General features: G+C 31.8%; 2 protein-coding genes and 1 non-coding gene across 6 annotated transcripts in view; all 3 read left to right on the top strand.

The window, feature by feature from the left end:
• Positions 1-1,589: 1,589 nt before the first annotated feature.
• On the top strand, positions 1,590-19,800 carry LOC117160658 (sodium-independent sulfate anion transporter). Of its 3 annotated transcripts, XM_076620401.1 has the most exons (9): positions 1,622-1,710; positions 2,032-2,132; positions 9,557-9,741; positions 11,782-11,919; positions 12,899-13,177; positions 13,760-14,069; positions 15,529-15,831; positions 17,468-17,702; positions 17,831-19,800. In XM_076620401.1, the coding sequence occupies exons 4-9, from the start codon at positions 11,803-11,805 to the stop codon at positions 18,096-18,098; spliced, it is 1,512 nt and encodes a 503-aa protein (XP_076476516.1). In that variant the 5' UTR covers positions 1,622-1,710; positions 2,032-2,132; positions 9,557-9,741; positions 11,782-11,802; the 3' UTR covers positions 18,099-19,800. The 3 variants fall into 3 exon arrangements, with proteins under 3 accessions (XP_033197442.1, XP_076476516.1, XP_033197443.1); XM_033341551.2 differs by lacking the exon at positions 2,032-2,132 and having other exon boundaries at positions 1,590-1,710; XM_033341552.2 differs by lacking the exons at positions 1,622-1,710; positions 2,032-2,132 and adding an exon at positions 8,301-8,460.
• TRNAS-AGA (transfer RNA serine (anticodon AGA)) lies at positions 2,047-2,128 on the top strand. Its single transcript has one exon. It is a non-coding gene; the product is annotated as a tRNA-Ser (tRNA).
• A 1,455-nt stretch (positions 19,801-21,255) lies between the features above and the next one.
• The window catches only part of LOC117160626 (uncharacterized), a 166,581-nt gene continuing 164,756 nt past the window's right edge, over positions 21,256-23,080 (top strand). The window contains exon 1 of one of the 2 annotated variants that reach the window (XM_033341493.2): positions 21,256-21,850. The gene's annotated coding sequence lies outside the window, so the exon portion shown is untranslated. The remainder of the gene's footprint in view (positions 21,851-23,080) is intronic. The other variant, XM_033341492.2, reaches the window with a different exon arrangement.

The raw sequence follows: 23,080 nt of genomic DNA, 5'->3' as shown, positions 1-23,080 counted from the left end.
AAGTGGGATAATGCAAACGTGTGTAAAATGTACACGGTAAATTAGTTTGCTAATGTGTAATTAGCAGGACACCCCCTAGTCGTATGCATTATTCATTACGTCTTCATATCATAAGAAACAATCACATTCAATGGATTTTTCTTAGTGCAAGTGACTGCATTAGGCTTGTGTATTACTGGAGTAGATAATTGTATATTATAAATTATCATGCGAGCAACGATCTACTTGTTTGATGAAGCATGACACTGGTAGTTCGCAGAAACATATTAAGTAATAAAATCAACTAGTGTATGTCATTTTTCACTAGCAAATAGCGAGGTAAATAGTATTCAATAGTAGAGATGATAAAATATAATTTTTCTCGTTTATTTATATGTATAAATTATGTATTAATTTATTGAGTCATATTTTTTATAGTATTGTCCATTTTACGCTACAAAAAGTTTGCACGCTGAGTCATAGTGCAGTTTGTATAATTTCTTAGTAAGAAGTCCATCAAAGTGAAATTCATTGTTTCCTTAGAACGCAAGCACCTTTGATATATTGTAGAGTGCAGACACGTGTACGAGTGAGTAATTGAATGGGTATAAATTCGTCATTTGATAGGAATAAGTTAATTTATGCGATTTTTGACGGTAATTATAAGGCTATAAATTATAAATAAGAATACATATATATATATATATATATTGCAAATAAAGTGCTATAAAAAGAATGAATATTCTAATTTCTGTTTAAAGGTATTCCATTATTTATTTACTCTATTCAATTATTTATTCAAAATGTCTCGTGCATGGGCTCTTTATTCTGAATAAATTTATTTATCTCTGAATTTAATAAATACGTTCTAAATTTTCGAACATGAAATAAGTAATATAATGGTACACCATGCACGAATCATAGTTAATTATTTCAAGGACGAAATGCGTGCCTTCTTGTGCGCTTGTTGAAAAACTTCTCGAGACAATTATTTTGCAAATTGTTGCAAGCAAAGATATCGCATTGATCAAGGCTATTGAATCGATAAACAATAGGAACTGTGATCATTTGTAGCCTCCTGTCAAGATCAGATTTATTTGAGTATTTAGTAGTGATATAATCTTCATACTATGTTTCTGAAGAAGTTGTCAATTACCATTAATTCAAATTTTTTTTCTATTTTTAATCTACGTAACGAAAAAAATTTGTTTCTTCTTATCGTGGAAAACTGTGTTTTAATCCTTTACGTTATAGGTTTGAAATGATTGAAATATTCAAGAATACTTACAATTATAGACATCATTTATTTTTAATTAATAGGAATAAATATGATACTGTAAGATTAGAATTTTTAATAAATCAACGTTTATCAATACTGAGGTTAACATTTTTTATTTTCTATAATCCGAAAAAATTGGTTTTGTAATATGTCGTTTGATACTTAAAATTATAATTTTTAATTTTCAACTTTTCATATTGTAGAATAGATGAATCTGTTATATTATGTGCAATGTTCATGACATTGCACACATGTTTTGAAATGATAATGGTCTATCAAGAATCGTACTTAATAATTATCATGTTCTGTTTTATCGACGTTACCAGTTTCGTTAGATTACACATTACACATTATTTTCTGTCGAAGCTGTTAGTTTTGATATAGTACTGATATCGATTATGCAAAAATGTCGTACAGTAGAGGAAGTATCGACGAAAGAACATCATTGTTGAGTAAGTTTTATCTCTCAAGTTTCAATTTGTCAACAACATTTGTATATTGTAAACTACAACTCGCCTTATTTATTGTTTCATGATGATTTTAATGTTTTGTACACAATGAACGTATCTTTTGGATTAGACAAATTTTTAATTATGTGGAACTTCTGTATCATTCTGTTATGATTCGTAGATGCATTCCTATTTATATACAATAGTTTAATAGAGATTTTCATCTAGTTACCAAGTAGAATAAATGTTATAATAGTATATAACCATTCTTTTGGTTTTAGAATACTATCTTTACGTTCTATTATATTTATACTATAATAATAGCATATGGAAACTGTGGCAGTCGTGGCCGAGTGGTTAAGGCGTCTGACTAGAAATCAGATTCCCTCTGGGAGCGTAGGTTCGAGTCCTACCGACTGCGGCTGGTAAATACAAAAAATTGTATTTTTGTTTTTTCCTTTTCTACTATTCTCTCAATTACTATGCAGTATATGTTTCGAATCAATTATTTCCGATATATTTATAAAAAATTTGTGATAAAAAGTAAATGTATATATTTTATAGGTCTTTGCTGAATTATATATTTTTGATCATAATGTTTTTAATTAAAATTTATGACAATTAAGTATATTAAATTTTTATAGTAACATCTTGTACATAATACATTTATTTTGTACGTATATATAGATAACTCTTACACGATACTGCACGTCTTAACTCTAAGTTCCATACTCATATGTGTATGACATAGTTGTATGAAAATATGTAGTAGGTATACTTCGAATAGCTCCAAATCTAATACTGAATTCGCAAGAGTAACAGGTTAAGTAACTGGCCAAAGTTTCGTCTACTTTATATCGATGGATATCGTTCGTAAACATTAGATAAGCTCAGAACGCACCAAGGCACGTAGTAGCGTGTTGCAAGAGGCGAGAATTTTGAAAATTTTCTTTCATTATGCATAACTCGAAAACTAAAGTATCATATATAATGTAATATATATAAGACATATAATATGCCTGCTTTAACTGGAAGTGCCTAAATATCTGGAAAAAAACGATTGATACGAAAAAATGTTTCAGACAGAAGTTGTATGGTATTGAGGGGGACATATTCTGTTTTTATCAATTAGATCTCGCGGTGGTCTTGAAAAGTTCTATAAAGATGAGATGAAAATTTTTTAATGGATACTCCACTCTTTGTTACACATTCTTCTAGCTAACATTCAGATGTTTTCAAAACGCAACAAACGTGTGTCTCTTGCATTATTCGGAATCGAGATGTGAGCTTTCTGATTCGACGGATAAATACAAAAAACTGAATTTACTACTAAATGTAGCACGAAACTGACGATTTATTTTGGAAAGTTATGGAACATTGGAAAATTATGACTTGGTGTTCCGACAATGTCATACTAGTAGCGCCACTATCAGACACATTTTTCTGTGCTACTGCGGTGTACATCGGGTAACGCTAATGCCGGCGGCGCATTGAATTTTAAAATTTATATCTCTATGGCGGATGATGCAAAAGACACAAGTTAGTAGTATTTCAAAAACGTTTGAATGTCGGCTACAAGAATATGTAATAAAAATTGGAGGTACCCATTAAAAAATGTTAATGTCACCTTTACAGGACGTTTCAAGATCGCAAGGTTGAATAGATAAAAGCACAGTGTGCCCCCCTCGTACCATACATTTTTTGTCTCAAATATTTTTTCGTATCATTCGTACTTTTCCAGATATTTGAGAGTTTCCAGTTAAACCAGACCATGCTATATATTCGTATATCATTTTTTCGCTTAGATTTACCCTCTGACGTATTCACATGCAGTTGTGAATCTACCTCTATACATATGTATTCCAATTTTGTCGTGTCTTTATTTCAATTTTGTATTTAAAAAGTTATCCTCTTTATTAATAACACTTGATGTATTAATTAATAATTTTAATTAATAATAATAATTTAATAATAAGTGTAAACATATTTTTGTAAGATCCATTCATGTGAATGTTTGATGTATTTCAGTAATATTAATTATATTTAAACTAAATGTAATTTATTAGAATAGATAATTTATTTTTGAATATATAGAATATATCCTATTATATGTGCCCATTATAATTTAAAATGACGAGACTATTTGATTATAAAGAAAGGTAGATTAGAAAGAAACCATTAAGTTTTGAAAAATTTTGTAAGAATATGTAGAAATTATCTGGGTAATGTATAGCAAATTTTGAAGTACATATACATATTCGCGTATGATAACACACAAGACAATCGATATAAAGATAAAGAATTGCAAGGACGGACGTTGCGTTGTCCTTGTTTTTATTATCTGCCTTGTTCTATTTGAACATTACATCTAAGTTAATGGTTCATTATTATTGACTATAAACTAATCTCCTTTTAGAAGTTGAATTTATTTATTTTCATAGTAGGAATGAATAAATATATCGTTGTTATATATTTCCATGATGGAAATCAATAGATAGTAATCCATCTTAATATTAATAACATAATAATATTAATCACAATTTACCTAATACTTTTGAAGCTTAAAATTTGAAATTTATGGTATTTTAGAACCAATGTAAAATTGATATAAATTTATAAAATTGATTTATTAAGTCAAATATTAAATTCGTAAAATTGTAACATTGATCGAATTTAGTATTTCTTGTGAATATGATGTTATATTCTTATCATTATTTTCTATTATTGTATCTTTCATAATATACTTCGCGGGATTTAAATGTACTAAACTATTTGAAAATGTTTTCAATTACTAGTTGCACATTTCAGATTTTTTCCGGTATCTTTTTTGTTTTCTCATACAATAGAAATATGAGATTAAAATATGTAAAGTCGTGGTAAAGTAATCATTTCAATGCTATTTTTCAACTAAATAAATGCCAATTATTCGTAATATCGTATATAATTAAACGATAGTTGCACATTTGGGAAAAGTACCAGCTTTCAATTATAGTCGTTTATTTGTTCTAAATGAAATTATCGTGCCAGAGAAAATGGTTTCTAACTTAAGAATAATAGTATACACAATCAGATATATTGTTTGTACTTTGATTTTAAGTGTCATATGCTTCTTATTACATAGTATTATGGCTCACATTTTATTGCTGTGTATTCACGGGGAATATAGCACAAGATTATTGTCTTTATCAATTTGATGTTAATTTAACGTCTTACGAATTTTACGGTACATACTGTTGATTTTATTAACACATATCGACTGACTGTTTCTCAACGATGATTGCTATTCATTTTTAGTAAAAATTTCATTTGATCGTATTTTTGAAGTTATTCTAGGCATAGAAGTAATAAAATTTGATAAATAATTTAATTCAACACATTAAATAAATATTCTTTATTCAATTAGTTCGAGGATTGTATATCGAAGAAATGTTCTAAATGTCACTCGATAAACGTGTCAGATCATGTTTGTTCTTTGTTTTCGGACAGTGCGTTTACGTATTGTACTTTATCCATTGAATAGTATGTACCAATATTGATCGGCCTGTATGGAATTCAATTTATCGACTCATCATTGAAATTTTCGTCATAAGCTTCTCTTTGCTAATTTCTAGTCTTTCTATGTCAGGCTGCTGTCGTTATTTGTCACTCAAGCGGAACAGATTGCTGACAAAAATACATCTTTTAATTTCATGGAATTATTATATTCGTAGAATATTATATTATCGTTGAAATACATTTTTTCAATTCTATCATAATTTGATGTTTTTATCATTTTTGCATTATCATTGAGGTTAAAGTAAAATTTACACTTGGATGAAATAAATCTCTCCAGACGTTCAAAATCCATTGATAAAAAATATATTTATTATCGATTAATAAATTGCCACATACATATGTATACTTATAGTATCTATAGTAACTGATATTATTCCGTCACACGCTACTTCAAGCATATCGCGTTTGTCTCATAGATCTTAATAGATTTGGCTTTTTATGGATCGGATGTAAAAAGAATCCTTAATAATTACTCAAACATCAACTATCCTTCTCCAATTTTCATATTTATAATCTTCTTTTTCTTACCAACATTTGAAACGTCGATATATAACAATAATAATTATACGTTTTTATGTTATTGAAAAGTTGCCCAAAACTCGATATCCGAATATATATTTGTTCCTTCTGGAAGAAATATATATTAAATAGTACTATACTTCAAAGTATTATATATAGGACTAGCATTTCCTATATTATGATACTACAATAGTATATTCGCTATATTTAGTACAGTATGGTATTCTATAATATTTTCTATATATTATAGTATAGTAATATTTCGTAGTATATTAAATATCATTATACAAATTCTCTAAAAAATTCATCGTTAAAAAATTCTCTATTGAAGCGTGCATATGTAACTCTACATGTAAGTATAAATAAAATGAAATTTCGACATCGTTCTGTTTCCTTTTCTTTTAAGGATTTATCTTTCAAAATCTTTACACTTTATTAAATCGTGTGCTCAACTGTGATTCAAAAGCGGATCAGGGATTTTTCGTACTGAAATGCAATTTCATTGTTGTTATTAATCATGTGATCTGTTATCAAATGGAATTAGTGGGCTCGTCCGATAAAACGTTTCATCTAGACCAGTGTATCTCGGCGAATAAAGAAAGTCCCTCTATGCAGTGTCAATATATCGTCGTGTCGTTAGCTTGAACCGTTGTTATCTACAGAGCTGGGTGGTAATCACACGGCTAAACGTGCTATCTGAATGTTCATCTTACCGCTGAAAATTTATGTTTCAGTGTCTTGACTGCTACGATTTTAATTATAACTGTACTATCTATTAAGCGTGCCACCGTGAAAAACGTGGACGAATAGTGAGAAAGAATACGCCGGTGATATTCTGTGAATCTTACTTTTTACTTTGACGAAGATCGTATTTGATTTTAATCAATTTACGACATCGGTATAGGATTGCTTTATCGATTAAGAGAAGATTGTGGTGCATTTAAATAATGGTGCTATGTAGGTACACATATAAAAACAATATAAGAGATAAATGAATATAGAAATTTTCAAGTCCGGTCGTTTATCGAAATATTTAATAGAAACATGCGAGCGATAATTTAAATGATTCGAAATAAAATATGACATAAAGTATGCCTCTGTTATTTGAAAAAGTCCATCGCTTAGGGTTCGATCTTTGATAGATTCTATACGTAATGTATTTTATTTCCTTTTGCGACATACATGATATCTGATGTCTGAAAGTATAGTAATACAGATAAAGTTGTTTATTAATACTTTAAGATTTTTTAAAGGATTATATGTGACATATATATGGTAAGTGTGTACTCGTAGGAAACAGAAGCTGCTCCTGCAAACGTAATAATTAAACGTAATAATTTAATTCTTATTTAAATTTATTAATCCTTAATTATCAATTCTCGTTCAATTTTTGTACATTTCATTTCTGTAAGAATATTTTAGTTTCATCACTAACGAGAAATACTTTTATGAAAAAGGTTCTGAAGTAAAATAAATATATATATCAAGTTTTTAAATGCATGGTTTATTATTATTTATTAAATATATTTTTATAAATTGCTTCGTTAATATTTTGTTAATATACCGACGTATTAAATTTCTCTGGCTTTTACGTACGTACATTTAACAAGAAAAATGTGCATGTTATTCTAGCTTCAGGAGGATTATTCAAAAGTTTATGCGTTATTTGAAAAATGGGATATGAGTTGTGTACAAACATAAAAGTTGAAAATATAGCTTAGAATATTTTATCTGCTTCAATTTGATATATGTACAACGCAAACACAATTTATGTTATAGCGTTATCTCGAATTACAAATATTGAATTCTTCAGGAAAGTGGACGTGGCTGATATTTCAAGACATTTTTTTTTAAATATACGATGGCCTAAATTACGCAATATTTAAATTCAGTAATAATCCTCGAAACGATGCAGAAGATTTCCACCCCTTTTTAACAAGAAATACAAAAATAAAAACACATCTTGCAAATATTTTGCATGTTTTGTATCTCCAATCAATAGTTCGTACAATTATATCATTGATTCACTTAATTATCTTCAAATTTTGTTTCGACATTTCCTAAATCTGAAAATTTTTCGAAGAAATCCTTGAAATTTCTCATTTTCAGAAATAATCTTCACGAAGATACTTTCAAACTATTTTTAAGCTTATTTCGTCATTATATCGAAAAGAACAGATTTGCAAAATAACGTCGTACTTAGATTAACGTAAAATGATACAGTGCTTCTATAACATAATTATTTAGTTAAACTAAATAATAATCTAATACGTAAGTAGATAGTATACGAGACACATTTCCTGTTTCATACGGCATAACGTTATATGTATTTATCAGTAATGTTTTATTATGAAAGTAATTTCGTGAAAATATGCTGACATCATGAAAATATTAACGGTGTATGCAAAGATTGCAGTCAATGTAACGAACATGTTGTAATGCCTTGCTATTCAAGGACTTAATTTCCGTTCTCTCGATTTTTCATCCGGTGTTTATTGTGTAAGATCAGAGTCTTGTTTCATTCGTCTTGATATCGTCTTGAAACAAGCTTCCTTTACGTAAAATTCCTACGTGAAATATTGATTCATAACAACAGCTCGTTGCTCTCTGTAAAGTGAAGTTTACCGTAAAATAATTAGTGAAAGATGTCGGATGTGGTGTATATTGCCGTTTCGACGAGTAAGAATGTTTCAAAATACAATGCATGTCTATATACTTTAAGGATACGAATAAAAAGATCTTTGTACTTTGAAGTTGATACTTTGAATCAGGAAACTTAGACACATATTTTATCCTGGCTGATTTAACACGAACACGTACATACTTTCAATTTTTCAAATTACTATGACGTTACTATGATTACGTAGATGAATTAGAGATAAAAGTTTCCAACACTGTACTGTTGTATCATATTTAAACATTATAGTAGCAGTAGTTTTTTTTACTAGGAAATTATGAAATGCGAATGTACTAATATAAATATAAATATTTCAATATAAATATTATTTCCAAGAATAATTTTTCGAGAAGCTACGCCCGATTATTTTTGCAACCTATTTTGTCACGATATTAAAAATATAGATATTAAGATAATATTAATATTAAGATAAATATAAATATTAAAACAATATTAAAAAATGCCGTTATTTTGCGTTATCAGCACCGGTGTTGAATAAGATAGTTTACCGACGAATAATACGAAAATTCTTTTACAATACGATGTATTGTATAATTTGATCACCTGATATCCAATTACCCGTTGTATTAATTTTTCATTAAACAAAATTACGTAATATGTGTATGAAACATCAGATTTATTCTGATAATATTCTCCTCGTAGGAGTAAAAGTTAAGAGCCGAAAGCAGAGTTTTATTAATCTCAATATACATATCTTTAACCAAGCGACTTAACTCTATTTATCAGAGAAAGAGAGAGAAAGAGAGAGAAAGAGAGGATACCGTGGCCCGGACATTATTTTCACGGATAAATTAATGTTCATCGGTGCATTATCAATTTATTCGCTGATATATGTATCCGTTATCGCTCAACACAGAATAGTATTTGTCAACGTACGATTGTTTATTCCAGAATTTTTAGTAAATTATCGAAGATGACGGATTTGTTTAAAACGCGATATCCAATACAACAAACCTAATGTTTCATTGATCGAAAAACGTTGTTGGTCGTGATTACAATGGTTGCTTGGTGAGATAGACGAATTCTCGTTCATCTGGCAATCATATCGTATAAACTGTGAAACTTGGGAAATTTCAGGTAGGAACGTGACTTCCAGATTCGATTTGAAGCAGCTCCTTCTACGAAGGATACCGATCCTGGCATGGCTGCCTCAATATAGTTTGTCGAAACTTCTGCACGATGTTTTGGCAGGATTGACCGTTGGTTTGACTGCTATACCACAGGGCATAGCTTACGCAATTGTGGCCGGACTTCCAGCTCAGGTGTGTACATTTGTTCGATAGTGTTGAACTTTCTTCTTGTTGAATTTAAAATAAAGTTTCGGAGAACACAGACGCGAGATAGATCTCCATCGTTGAAACGTAGCTAGCAATTCTTTTACGTTACGCTCTGTCATTTTGTTTTTCATCGATTTTTTTTTATTCCAGGTATTTAAATAGAATGTTTCCATGTTTTTCATTCAGATCGATCCATTCGTCGAAAGTATTTAAACGAATCTGTTGGTTTGAAATTGAACGCGTCGCGTTTTTAAAAGAAGCGTTACGGTGCGAAGAAGCGCGAAAAAAGTAAAATGTAGAATAATCTTATAATTTTATCGCATAATCGTACATTTGATAGTGACAGTCGTTACGAATGATAATTATTCAAAGTCGTTAATTATTTGAGATTTATTGAACACCGAGAGATGGTTTATCCTAACGTTAGAAGTGCTTCGATTTCTTCAAAATTTCATAAAGAACGTAGAATCTAAGTGGACGTAACAACGACGGAAAAAATGTTATGCAAATTTCTGGAATTCCTTTTTACAGCACGTAATGTTAACACTTTGACTGCTACGTTGGTCATATATGACCGGCCACGGTTTCTCCTGTGACGCCACGATGGTCATTGGTAACCGGAGTGCTTGAACTTCTTACGATTGTAAAAATTGCATCAAAATTCACAGTTAGGGCATTTTCAATATAACCGATAAATAGAAGATACTTTGAAACAAAAAGTGCCCCATTGAACAATTAAACATTTTTATTAGAACATCAATAAAAAAAAATGAGAACAAATCTTGCATCTAACGGTGCACTGTGTTTGCGTCCATATCCTTGAGGGATAATCTACGAATATTATTATAAACACAGCTTAGAAAATAATCGTAAATGCTGCTTCATAATCATATAATTGAAGTTAGAAATGTGCACATACCTTACAATTATATATAGAACGAGCAAATACTGTGTACTAATATCTTCTACACGTTTCAACGATATATTCTGGACGTTTTGTTTACCACGTAATAACGAATGCGAATGCTTTGTTGAAATAAACGAAGCCTTGTTATAATATGTCGTCACTATGGTCACCCGTGACCACCGACAAAATAAACGGTTCATCGGTGTAGAATGTGGTCTTACATCATTAATTTATTATTATTTTGCCATTATATGCTTCGAACAATAAAAATACTCCCGTGGCGTCCTGAGCGAAACATGTGATTTCGGCGTGGCAGCCGAAGTGTTAAGAAACAAAATTTCATATAAATCGATTGAAAGAAAAGAGTGTAAATGAAGAATATTAAGGCAAAGTTGATCCTTAACGAGTTAAGATTCGCACATTTCACATTTGCACGTTAGGATAATTAGTAAAAGTATCACTATTAGTGGTAGATGCACAGTCGAAGGAAGTAGGTTTTTAGGTGACTTTTTACGCAAATAAATCATTTGAAATATTCTTTCGAATGTTTTACACGGTTTCACGAGCAATAAAATCCTTCCTAATCGTTGCATGAATTTTAAACGCCGCTATTTTAATTATTCCGAGCGTTCCTGTTAACATATACGAAACAATAAAAATGTATTTATTCGCGTTGCTCGTCACTTTCGTTACTATTTTATATTATTAATTATCGTTTCGAGCGAAACAATATCGTTTGGTTTGTTGAAAAATGCTTTTTGTTAATCAACTCGTTTCCATAAAAGAGAGAAACGTTGTTCGTTTCACAGCGCGAGAAAATCAAGGTAAACGTATTGATCATCCGATATAAACGAATCTTTCACGAATCGAAGCTAGGCTATTGTTCAAATTGCAAGTTTTACATTTTGAATAAAATGAAAATGAAAGAGGGAAGAGATGGAACGTGTGGATAAAACATAAAAGGAAGACTGTAGCGTGACGTTTAGTTTACCTTGCGAATGTAATCGCTTGTTATTGTTTCTCGACGATCGGAAAAAAAATATTGATAAAAACGAACAGTTCGATGGAATGGTAGCCGGAAAGGCGGTTCTCGTTAGATAAACTTTTGAAAACTTCAGTACGGCCTCTACAGCAGTTTCATGGGATGCTTGGTTTACTTGGTGTTCGGTAGCTGCAAGGACATCACTGTGGGTCCTACGGCAATAATGGCATTACTGTCGCAAAATCATGTTATAAGACTGGGAGATGATATCGCGGTAAGTGCAGCTTCGCGTTTCTCATAAGACTAAGCTATCTCTATTTTCGAATCGGAAATTTCTGCTAGAAAATCAAACGTGCTTGATAATAAAAAAATAAAAATCTTTAGAAGCAAACTTTGTAAGCAACTTTAATATTGCTCTTTTCAAGTATATACGCTTTGTTTTTGAGAACTTTTGCGAAATAACGCGATAAACTAATTTATCGCTATTCAAAGGATAAGAGTTGCATCGTTCAGATATTGGCCACTTTGTTATCTAAACTCTACATGTAAGTAAAATAGTTATCTTTTCGTTTAAATAGATATTTCTTTAAATAGATAGTTTCCTTATTTGCAATATTTTGTAATTATGTATTTTCTAATTGAGCGGTATTTATCAACGGTATGTTTAAATAATGTGAAAAAAGGAATTGTATTTAAAATATGAAACAAAGTTCTGAGAAAGAATGATATAGTAAATTTGAAGTGAAGGATAGTGTACGAGATAACTGATATATTTGAGACGGAAATAGCGACTTTTTAAGAAATTGTAGGTGCTACTGGGTTACAAAGTTTTTCCTCGTCCGTTTTGCTCGCCAGACCTTTCTCTTTTAGATTGCTATCTACAATATTTAGAAGTCTGGTTAACTTTCTTAAAGAAAAGCGTCTGATTAACCAGGAAAGAGCGGAAATTCCATTTGAAAGAAGCTCGTCAAATTCGTACAAGGCCAGTTTCTCGCGTCGCAGATTACAATCTCGTTGTTTCATAAAGCTTTCAATGTACCTTTCTAAACATTTCGCGGAGTACATAAAACTATCGCATGCAAAATCTCATAACTTATCCAAATCTCAGAACGTATATGTACATACGTTGCTAAAAACATCGTTGATCATATCTGATTTCCATTACAAAGTAAATGGAATAATTGTTAAATAGAATCTAAAGTAAATGCGATAATTTTCTGAAATTGCAACAAGCGAATCTTTTACTTTCTCAGGTGCTTCTATGTTTCCTGACAGGCTGCGTGATTACGTTTATGGGATTGTTCCGCTTGGGATTTCTTGTGCAGTTTGTTAGCATGCCAGTGATCTCTGGATTCACTAATGCAGCTGCAATAATAATTGGAACATCTCAATTGGGCACGTTGCTTGGTTTGAGTGGCAGAAGCGATTCCTTTATCGACGCAGTTACCAAAGTTGTCAATCACGTAAATGAAATTACTTTCTGGGACCCGATATTAGGAGTCTGTTCGATGATCTTACTCGTTTGTCTTAAAGTAAGATTATTTTTTTTTTCGCTATTTTAATATATGCTTTTAATATATTATATACATATATGTATTTTTTATTGTAATTCCAAATTCGTGATTCGGTAGTATATGGATGGAGGTAGCTGAAAGACACGAAAATATTTTTAGCGTAAATTCCACCTTAATGCGCGTTTTAATTTTTGGAGATTTTAATTCCGCGAATATTTTGATTATGAAATATTCTCCATAAAGTAACCACGTTAAACATAAATTTAGTACTTTTAATTATTGCAATTTATCTATTTACGATTTGGTTGACATTTGTTGATCGGCGATTGATGAAAATTATATCTTCGTCTATTTCTTTTAATTATATTTCTACCGAAAAGTAACAGAATCACAAAAAACATAATTATAGAAACTTCGGAAACGAAAATGATTCACCGCAGAACATATTTAATACTAATCGTTGAAAGTTCCTGCAACGAGAACGCAATATTTGAGATCATTAACGATGTTGTATTAAAAATATCCTGTAAAAATGAATTATATTTAGGAACTGAACTTCACTCTCTTAAATAACATGTTTGCTTAACTATCGCGAAACAGAAATTACCTGCAAAGAAAAGCGGCACGGCGTTGCAAAAATTCATGTGGGTAACATCGTTGGCGAGGAACGCCGTAGTCGTCATTGTTGGAATAATATTAAGCTATTCGTTATACTCTTACGGTATTAAACCCTTCAAAATTACTGGACATATAACGGAAGGTTTACCGCCGTTCTCTCCGCCACCATTTTCTCTCGTGAAAGGAAACCATACGTATAACTTTGAGGAGTTAATTGGTGAACTCGGAAGCACTGTCATTTCAGTCCCGCTGATTGCCATTTTGGAGAGCATTGCCATTGCTAAAGCTTTTGGTACGTCGTTTAGAGTTAAATGAAAATATTAATCTTATAATTTCTTTACGATATATACATCTTTTATCTATATAAATTACTGAATATATAAACACGATTGTTCGTCATTTTTATTTTCTTTGTTCAATCCTCGTTTTATTCGCCGTATCTTAACGCAAAAACGAAGAATTTCTCAACTGTACTTATATTTAAAGATTACAAATAACTCGGCAGCAACGTTAAAACATTAAATTAAAATTCAAACAAAATGGAAGTTAAATTAAGAGAAAACAAAGCTCGTACTTTCAAAGATCCGAAGTTGCTACGTTAAATTATATCGTTTCAACTTCGCATGGAAGTTTCAGTAACGAGTATTTGAAAACAAAATTAATTATAATATCCCTTTGTGCGTATTGTAACGTAACGCAACAACAGATACATCAAATATATTCAATAATTTAATATAAATAAAAAATGCTTCCTTCGCTACTAGTTTATATTACTTGTACGCATATCAGAATCACTGACTTTCCATCGCTAATTATATTTCATAATTTCACGTTTAATATTTTCATCTTTCACAATTATTGTTACCAATGATTTTTCTTGATACCGCGCTGTCTGTTTCGCGTATTTAACACTTTGATTGCCACGTTGAAATCACATGTTTCGCTCAGGAAGCCACGGGAATATTCTTATTATTCAAAGCATATAATGGCAAAATAATAATAAATTGATGATGTAAGACAACATTGTTCCCCAATGGACCGTTTATCTTATTGGTGGTCACTGGTGACCATAGTGACGACATATTATAACAAGGCTTCGTTTATTTCAACAAAGCATTCGCATTCGTTATTTCGTGGTAAGCGAAACGTCCAGAATATATCGTTGAAACGCGTAGATGATACTAGTAAACAGTACTTGCTCGTTCTATATATAATTGTAAGGTATGTGCACATTTCTAACTTCAATTATATGATTATGAAGCAGCATTTACGATTATTTTCTAAGCTGTGTTTATAATAATATTCGTAGATTATCCCTCAAAGATATGGACGCAAACGTAGTGCACCGTTAGATGCAAGATTTGTTCTCATTTTTTTTTTATTGATGTTCTAATAAAAATGTTTAATTGTTCAATGGGTCACTTTTTGTTTCAAAGTACCTTCTATTTATCGGTTATATTGAAAATGCCCTAACTGTGAATTTTGATGCAATTTTTACAATTGTAAGAAGTTCAAGCGCTCCGGTCACCAATGACCACCGTGGCAGTCAAAGTATTAAATGCCTCTTACGTATAACAAAATGATTATATTTTGATATTACGAACGATCCTTCATTTCAACGATTATATTTATTCGAAATTGTATTGCAACTAGTAGAAACGTTTTAATCATTGGAAATCCTAATTTCTAATATTTCTAAATAAATAAAAAGACCCTACATTAGTTTGTATGGTAAAATCTGTGTCTTGTAGCCAAAGGGAAGACCGTTGATGCTAATCAAGAGATGCTGGCTTTGGGACTGTGCAACCTTTTCGGCAGCTTTTCTCGATCAATGCCAACCACAGGGAGCTTCACAAGAACCGCCGTAAACAACGCTTCGGGTGTAAAAACACCGATGGGCGGTGTAATTACTGGATGCCTGGTGCTTTTAGCGTGTGGCCTTCTGACCTCGACTTTCCAATTCATCCCGAAGGCAACACTCGCTGCAGTCATTATAGTCGCCATGTACTACATGCTTGAACTTCATATTTTCACCGTACTTTGGAGAACGAAAAGTAAAGATCCGATTAAGAGGAAAAAAATTACGTTCAACGCATCGTATCCGGCTTCGTCTCAGCTTTTTACCCCTAAGAGATTGAAAAGTCTTTCAAAAGTCTCTCTATGCGTATACTCTGGCGGAAAAATATTAGACGCAATATTCTTTCGTTTATTTAGTCCTTCAACGTGAAAGCAACCGAGACACGTCTCATGGTGAATTTATTTCTTAAAAAGAATATGCTCGTTAACAGGGTAACCGTTAAGCTTCACTAAAGCTTGACGTTGCATAAAAGTCGTAGAAAGTATCGAACAAGGTTTTGCAGTTAGTTATCCAATATTAGAACTATCAAGCCAGCCAAAACCATCGGTACTGGGCTCCTCGTTCTTGTAATTACTAAACGAACGAATGTTTTTAATAACAATATCGATTTTTATTATTATCACAAATACGATGACATATATTCATGTATTTTCGTCATACTGTTTCGTAATTCTGATTAGTAGAATGAAGATTGTAAGCCTTGACAGCCTTGTAAGATACGTTGATATGCATCAACTATACAAAACTGGGATTAAGGAAACGTTTGATACATTTTGATAGTTTACAATGATATTACGTGATAGAGTAATAAGTTACGATTGAAGACCGCGGTATAATTAAATATTTTACAAATCGAAAGGATTTGAACTTTCAATAATTAATTTATACACGAAGATCACGGGAGAAAAACATGACAAGTACATTTTTCCTGATATTCCGATTTTAATGTCGTTTTACGATTAAACCAGTTGAATCCTGATACGATATAATCGAAGACCACAGGACGAGAACGTGAGCGATCTTAAGATTCAATATTCGATTGTATCAACATTAATCACCCCTACGCTATCAAAATTTGTTTGATTGTGGGTTGTGGTCGGTTCATAGATTTATCACCTATTTCTGAGAGACAGTTTGAAACCTAACAAGAAAAGAAAAAAAACGCTGTTCATATTATTTAAACACGACTGTTATTCATCTTGATCAAAGTTCACACGGTAAAACACGATAAATCCATTTCTATTTATTTTGTACTTTCTACGTTAATTTGTTATGTAGTAATATAATATATGAAAATCGTTAATTTTCATGTTTCAACATTGTCGAGCGTAGCAAAGTTAACCACAACAACTGTTATTTGTTAACTTAAATAGAACATTTTAATGCAATGTAGTTTAACGAAAGTTGCCACTTCAGCCTAAAGATTACACCTCCGAAATAAGCGATAAATATATTTATAAACATCGGAAAAATACCATGAGCATAATAAATATTAATCGTTGAAAGGTTCAAGGAACAGAATATACGCGCACTTAATCTCAAATAACTTTAGTACACGAAGATAGTCGACAGCATAGTGAATTTAAAAATTTCCCCGCTACAAAAGAGAAAAATATGATTTATCGTATTTTCCCTGTGATCTTCCATTCATTGTATAATTTATTTTCACGCGCGAACTGGCAACATCTGCCATGTAGAATGCTATTTTACGATATCATCGGTCCTCTTGTCTAGTCCCAATGATAGTTCACTTGCCTCACGGGAATTCTATTCATACGACAATCGGCTGTGTCGTAGGACTGTAGTAATTTAGCGTTTGTCTCTACTCGTAGAGACCGATTTGATACCTTTGACGGTGACTTTGTTGAGCTGCTTGGCAATTGGTCCAGAATACGGCATGATTGCTGGGATCGCGGTAAATCTAATTCTCCTGCTCTATTTCGCGGCCAGACCTGGATTATTGATCGAGGAACGTGTTGTCGATGGGCTGACGATTCTGTTTGTATCGCCGAAACAATCGTTGAGCTACCCAGCTGCGGAATATCTTCGTGAACGGGTGATGTCGTGGTGAGTAAAGTCACCATAATCGCGTTTCACTGGCTTTGTAATTGGATCATAAATCGGCGGTTTCGCGAGCCTCCTGTCAGACCGTTCGTTTTATTTACCTCGAGTAACCTGACATTATTGTTCTTTAGGTGTGATGCCAGAGTAGGAACTATTCCCGTGGTAGTGGAAGGTCGTCACGTGCTTAGAATCGATGCAACCGTCGCCAAGAACCTCGCTTTGCTGCTGGCCGACTTGGAAACCAGGGACCAGAAGCTGGTGTTCTGGAATTGGTGCGAGGAAGCTAAGAGAACTTTGATAAGCTACGACGCTTCTCTCACGATGTCCTTCAGAAGTTCCGGCAGCATAGCTCAAATATTTTCAGGTAGAATCGCGTCACCTCATGTTCCACGCGAGTGAAATTTTGAATCTAACGAATGCACGGGACACTTGCCTCTGAAATCTTCCTAAGCTTCGTTCAACGAGAGCTGCTCTTCTCTTTTCAACCTGTTCGCGTTTAACGAAGCCTCACGAAACGCTGAACGTATTTTATTTAACGATGGAACACGCCTCGGCCAAGATTAGTTCTTCGTGCAACTTCAGTCGCCTTCAATTTGCCTTTCGATGCACCAACATCTATTGAAATTCCACGAACCGCGCCGAAGGTGTCATTTCAAACAGCATCTCGACCAATCGTTTTATGAAAAGACGATCAAGAAATCGTGCTTCTCGTTATTCGATGAAAAATCCGATGGAATAAAGGCGCCACGTTTTTATATGCATGTAAAAAGAGGAAACGTATTTAATCATTCGTATGAAGAAATAATTTTCTTTATCGCGAAACATTTGTACAGCATTTGGCTTGATCGAACGCGTTATTTAAATATTTTTAATTGTTTTCTGTAAAATATTCGATTGCGATGACGATTTAAATGATGTTAGATCCAAATATCCATACGTAGTTATATCGTAATATTTACAGTACTCTAAAATTGACTTCTTTTCTTTTTCTATTTAACGATAGAGATGGAATATGAGAGAGGAATACTATTTCATCTGACATTGGCTTACGAAAGAAGACGAATAAGTCTGATAACGTTTGCTTTAAGAAAATTACCTGCACTCATATTAAAATTAATTCCGCAAATGGTTACTTAACTATTCCGTGGAAAAATAGTGAAAATTTCTGCCACATTTCGTAAAATCACAATTTTAACCATTATTTTAAACGGTACGTTTATTTCAAGATAATACACGTTTTTTATTCTTATCTTCCTAATTTATCTAATTTTACGCTTCAGACGGGAAAACACGAACTATAATCATGTTTTTCCAATTTACAATTATAGATGTAATCTTTTTCAATTTTTCTTCAATTATTGTGAAATAATCGTGATCGCGTGTTGTTTTGCGCTCAACCACGATAACGATAGATTTTTTAGTCCTTAACTATCATGTGTGAAAGTTTTCCATAGTGTATATTTAAAAAATTGAACAATTAATACAGTTGAATGTATCGAATTAAATGTTTTACTATTATTCGATATTAGATAAAGAGTAGAAAATTATTGTTTGCAGCGAATGCAAACGATAACGTTGCGGTAATATTATTACAGGATGGTAATGTTAAAACAAAATTATTCATAGAGGGTACAATTTCACTTGTAATAGCTTTTAAGGATTAACGTTGAATCGTGTAAATATAGGATTCAGTATTGAAAGTATTGAAGGATTTCGATTCGTTTCACCTATAAATAACGTTTGCGTAACCGCGCGATGCCGATTGACGGAAATGCTTTGCTCGGAAAATGAAACTTTATTCGAATGTTTCCATGAATAATCAGCAGAAGGTTTCATACGAGAAATTTTCATCGTGACTATATGATTCTGACGCAGAATTGCGAGTATTTACATATGGTTCTACTATTTTGTATGTACATGTAAAATTAATCTTTCCAGATGTGCATGAGAGTATCGGTTGAATTGAATCAAACGATGATGTCCAATTTTATTTGTTATTCGGTATAAATTATCGCTCGTATATCTGAGAACTTTAGCCGTTTTGTAACAGAAATATGTGTCAACATGTTCAAATTAATAATAAATTAACAATTTGAAGCAACACTTATTATGTTTCCTATGGAGTTATCAGTCTGGAAATCCAAATTACCTGTTAAACATCACAAAAATATATATTATTATTTACTACTCTAATAGACTTTATTATATACTACTTCATGTATTTACCATTTAAATATTGCAACCAGTTATATTAACATCAGAAGACATTTTTTTTACAGTTTGAAAGTCCCACTTTTATTTGTTCCATAACGTAAAAATTTAAGAAACTGGATATTAAGAATTTGTCAAGTAACGAAACAGTTCTACGATACTGGACAATTACAAATATCAATTTTATTATCGCATATTGGTTTTTGCAAATTAATTTTATTGCAAATTATAATCACGATATTTTATTATACATAGCTGAATGTATGTATGGTGATTATACGGAACAAAATCATTGCAATTCGATTTATTCGTAATTTTGTGATTAAAATACATTTTGTCAAAACTAAGTAAGTACTCGGATACTTTCGAGTGATAACGTATGCGTTACATTTGAGATTATGTTTGAGTAGCTTCTTTCAGAAATCTAACATTATCAAATTAGTAATTCGTTTACAATGATAATGTTTACAAATGCACTTGTAATTTAGAAAAAAGTTTAAACAGAAAGATCTGGATATCAAATTATAACTATGTCTGCATAATTATTATTCATATTTCTAATTTGGTATTACGTTGGAATATAATTCTACTCTGTAGCTTTGACGCGAATCTTTTAAATAGTAATCAAATTTCCGAGTTTAGTTCAGTATAATTGAAACAAAATCATATTGTACCTGCAATAGAAATATAATAGTATTTTTATTATGAAATATTTCTATATTTCTTTTACATATACTTTTTGCACTCAAGGTCAGCAGAAATTCATACTATTACAGATCGTTGGATTTGCTTTGATCTTACGTATCATATCGTAATGGAAAAAATACGTAGATTCATTTAAAAAATCTGTGATGACCTTAAAACCTTGAGAAAAATGACCTTCAGGAAATATTTTACCTGTCATCACGTTAACCCCTTCGAACTAAATGTTCTTCTTCTCTGACATTTTTGCGAGATATATCGGATGCTCGAGTTAGGTGGGACATCCTGTACATTACTCTAATACATTTAACTGTAACGACACAAACATGCATTATTTTCACACTGATTGTGAAACAAAAATATCAAGATTATCTACTGTGTACGTACAATAGTTAAATTAAGCTATTATTTAACATCATACTTCTTTGCTTCATTATATCATTTATCAAAATCCAGTTTATTACATATATACACAAATACATAAATACGAAGCTTTAAAATTGCGTACTGTTTTAAACCTGATTGTTTAAATTATTGCAATAATTCTTTACCTTCGTGCCATGTTATCATTCAATTAAAAAGCGACAAGGATAGAGTATAACTAAACTTTTCGTTAATAACTGTGGAACATTCTCTTTCTACTATTTGAAAATAGATTTCTCATTTCTTTTTCTTACATCAATATAAATTATCGACTGATTTGACATGATTCAATGGTATTAAGATATAAAAGTTAAAAATATATTGCGCGAGGGTGCTTCCGCGCCCTTTTTCCCCCGCGCGAGTACGCATGCGTAAAAAATATCTCACGTTCATAGTTGCGCGCGCATCGATGATCGACCAATAAGGAAGCTGGGTAGTAGAGGGTGCTTCGATCGATGCACTCGCCCTAGGAGTGTGCGCCAGTGGGCGACCGTTTACAACGCGATAAGCGTCGCGGCGCCCTCAACGACAGGCAAGTTGAGGACGTTGTCCTAGTACGTCCGCTTTTGCATTCGGTTGTGTTTCATCGCGCGGGTTCGTTCGCGTCAATTCGTAGGGAACAAGGTCTCCGGTTCCGGTGAATCGTCGCTTGTCGGTGTTGTTATATTTTTTGTTTACGACGAGGCGACCGTCAATGCGATCGCGATGAGGCAATGAGCTAAAAGATCACGAGTAACGACGACTGTCAAAAAGATGCCGGTACACCGATTGAACACGGGAAATGCGGGCCAGCTGGAGAGTGTTGCTGCGTAATCGTGAGTAATTTTTGAATTTTATTTGTCGATGTTATTCCGCGAAATGCGATTACCGGGACGTAATTCGAACTCGTGCCAAACACTTTCCTATAAAGTTTAATGTACTTGGCAGTTCAATTTCTGTCACGATTAACCGATATACGAGGACGAAAGGTTGTCTCGTGGATTCGTACATGTGTGTCACGATTCGGATGTCCATAGTCGATTTAACCTTCCGATCAAACCAACTTTCTGTATTTTCTTTGGACTTCTAGCTTATTTTGTATCCTCTTGTTTCATTTTTTAATCTCCTGTCATTCGAATCGATTAACAATTCTCTTTGATATTTTAGAATTAGAAATTGATTCTCCTTTGCGATTTCAGTAGGTTAAGTGTAAATATCGATTGGGATTTGTTTTAAAAATATTTTCCTTGTGATTAGAAATTGTTGGATAAATTTTCTTGCACGAATCACTGTTATAATTTCGTACGTTTAAAAATTGAAATAATTCTAATTGGAGTGCAGGTGATATCATTTTTATTAAAAATACCAAATAAAGGCTGTATTTTAGTCATAAAAAATTATGTGACAGTTTTCATTTAATAATATTGCTTATTATTTACATAGTATCTGATAGAATCATAGAATGTTATACATCGTAGAAAATACATAAAAAATTTTTTATTATTTTTAATTTATTAGTTTCACTTATCGTGACGATATATAATGGGAAAAGCAAGACATGTATTAATACAAATCAATTGAAAAGACGTAACAGGCAATAACAAATTTTTGTGTAGACTGCGTGCAGTTCAGATAGCAATTTTTGATTATATACATTGTGACAACGGAAATCAACATACTGCTGACATACTTATGTACGTATATGTATACCACCTAATGAATGGCAAGAGTAGCCAGGACAAATTTTAATTTAATCGAACGATCTTGCCGACCTCGTGCATAATTATCAACCGTGTTCCATTCATTTAAAATGTTGTTGAAAAGTATTTTTAAACAAAGAGGAATTAGAGATGTGTGAAGACTTTCTATTTATATATTATTTGAAATATTTTATAAAACGAATTATAAAAATTGTAAAAGTATAAATGGAATTATAATTAATATTTTGGCAAGTAACAATATATGGGGAGAAAATTCATGAATCTTATATTTAAAATATATCATGAATTTTGAATGATTTATAAAAATATAAACGAAATTATATTAGATTATTAATTAAAGAAGAA

Source organism: Bombus vancouverensis, chromosome 1 (assembly GCF_051014615.1).
Source record: "Bombus vancouverensis nearcticus chromosome 1, iyBomVanc1_principal, whole genome shotgun sequence".
Taxonomy (NCBI): Eukaryota; Metazoa; Arthropoda; class Insecta; order Hymenoptera; family Apidae; genus Bombus; species Bombus vancouverensis.
Note: the sequence above shows the minus strand (reverse complement) of the source record. Positions and strands in the feature narration are given on the sequence as shown.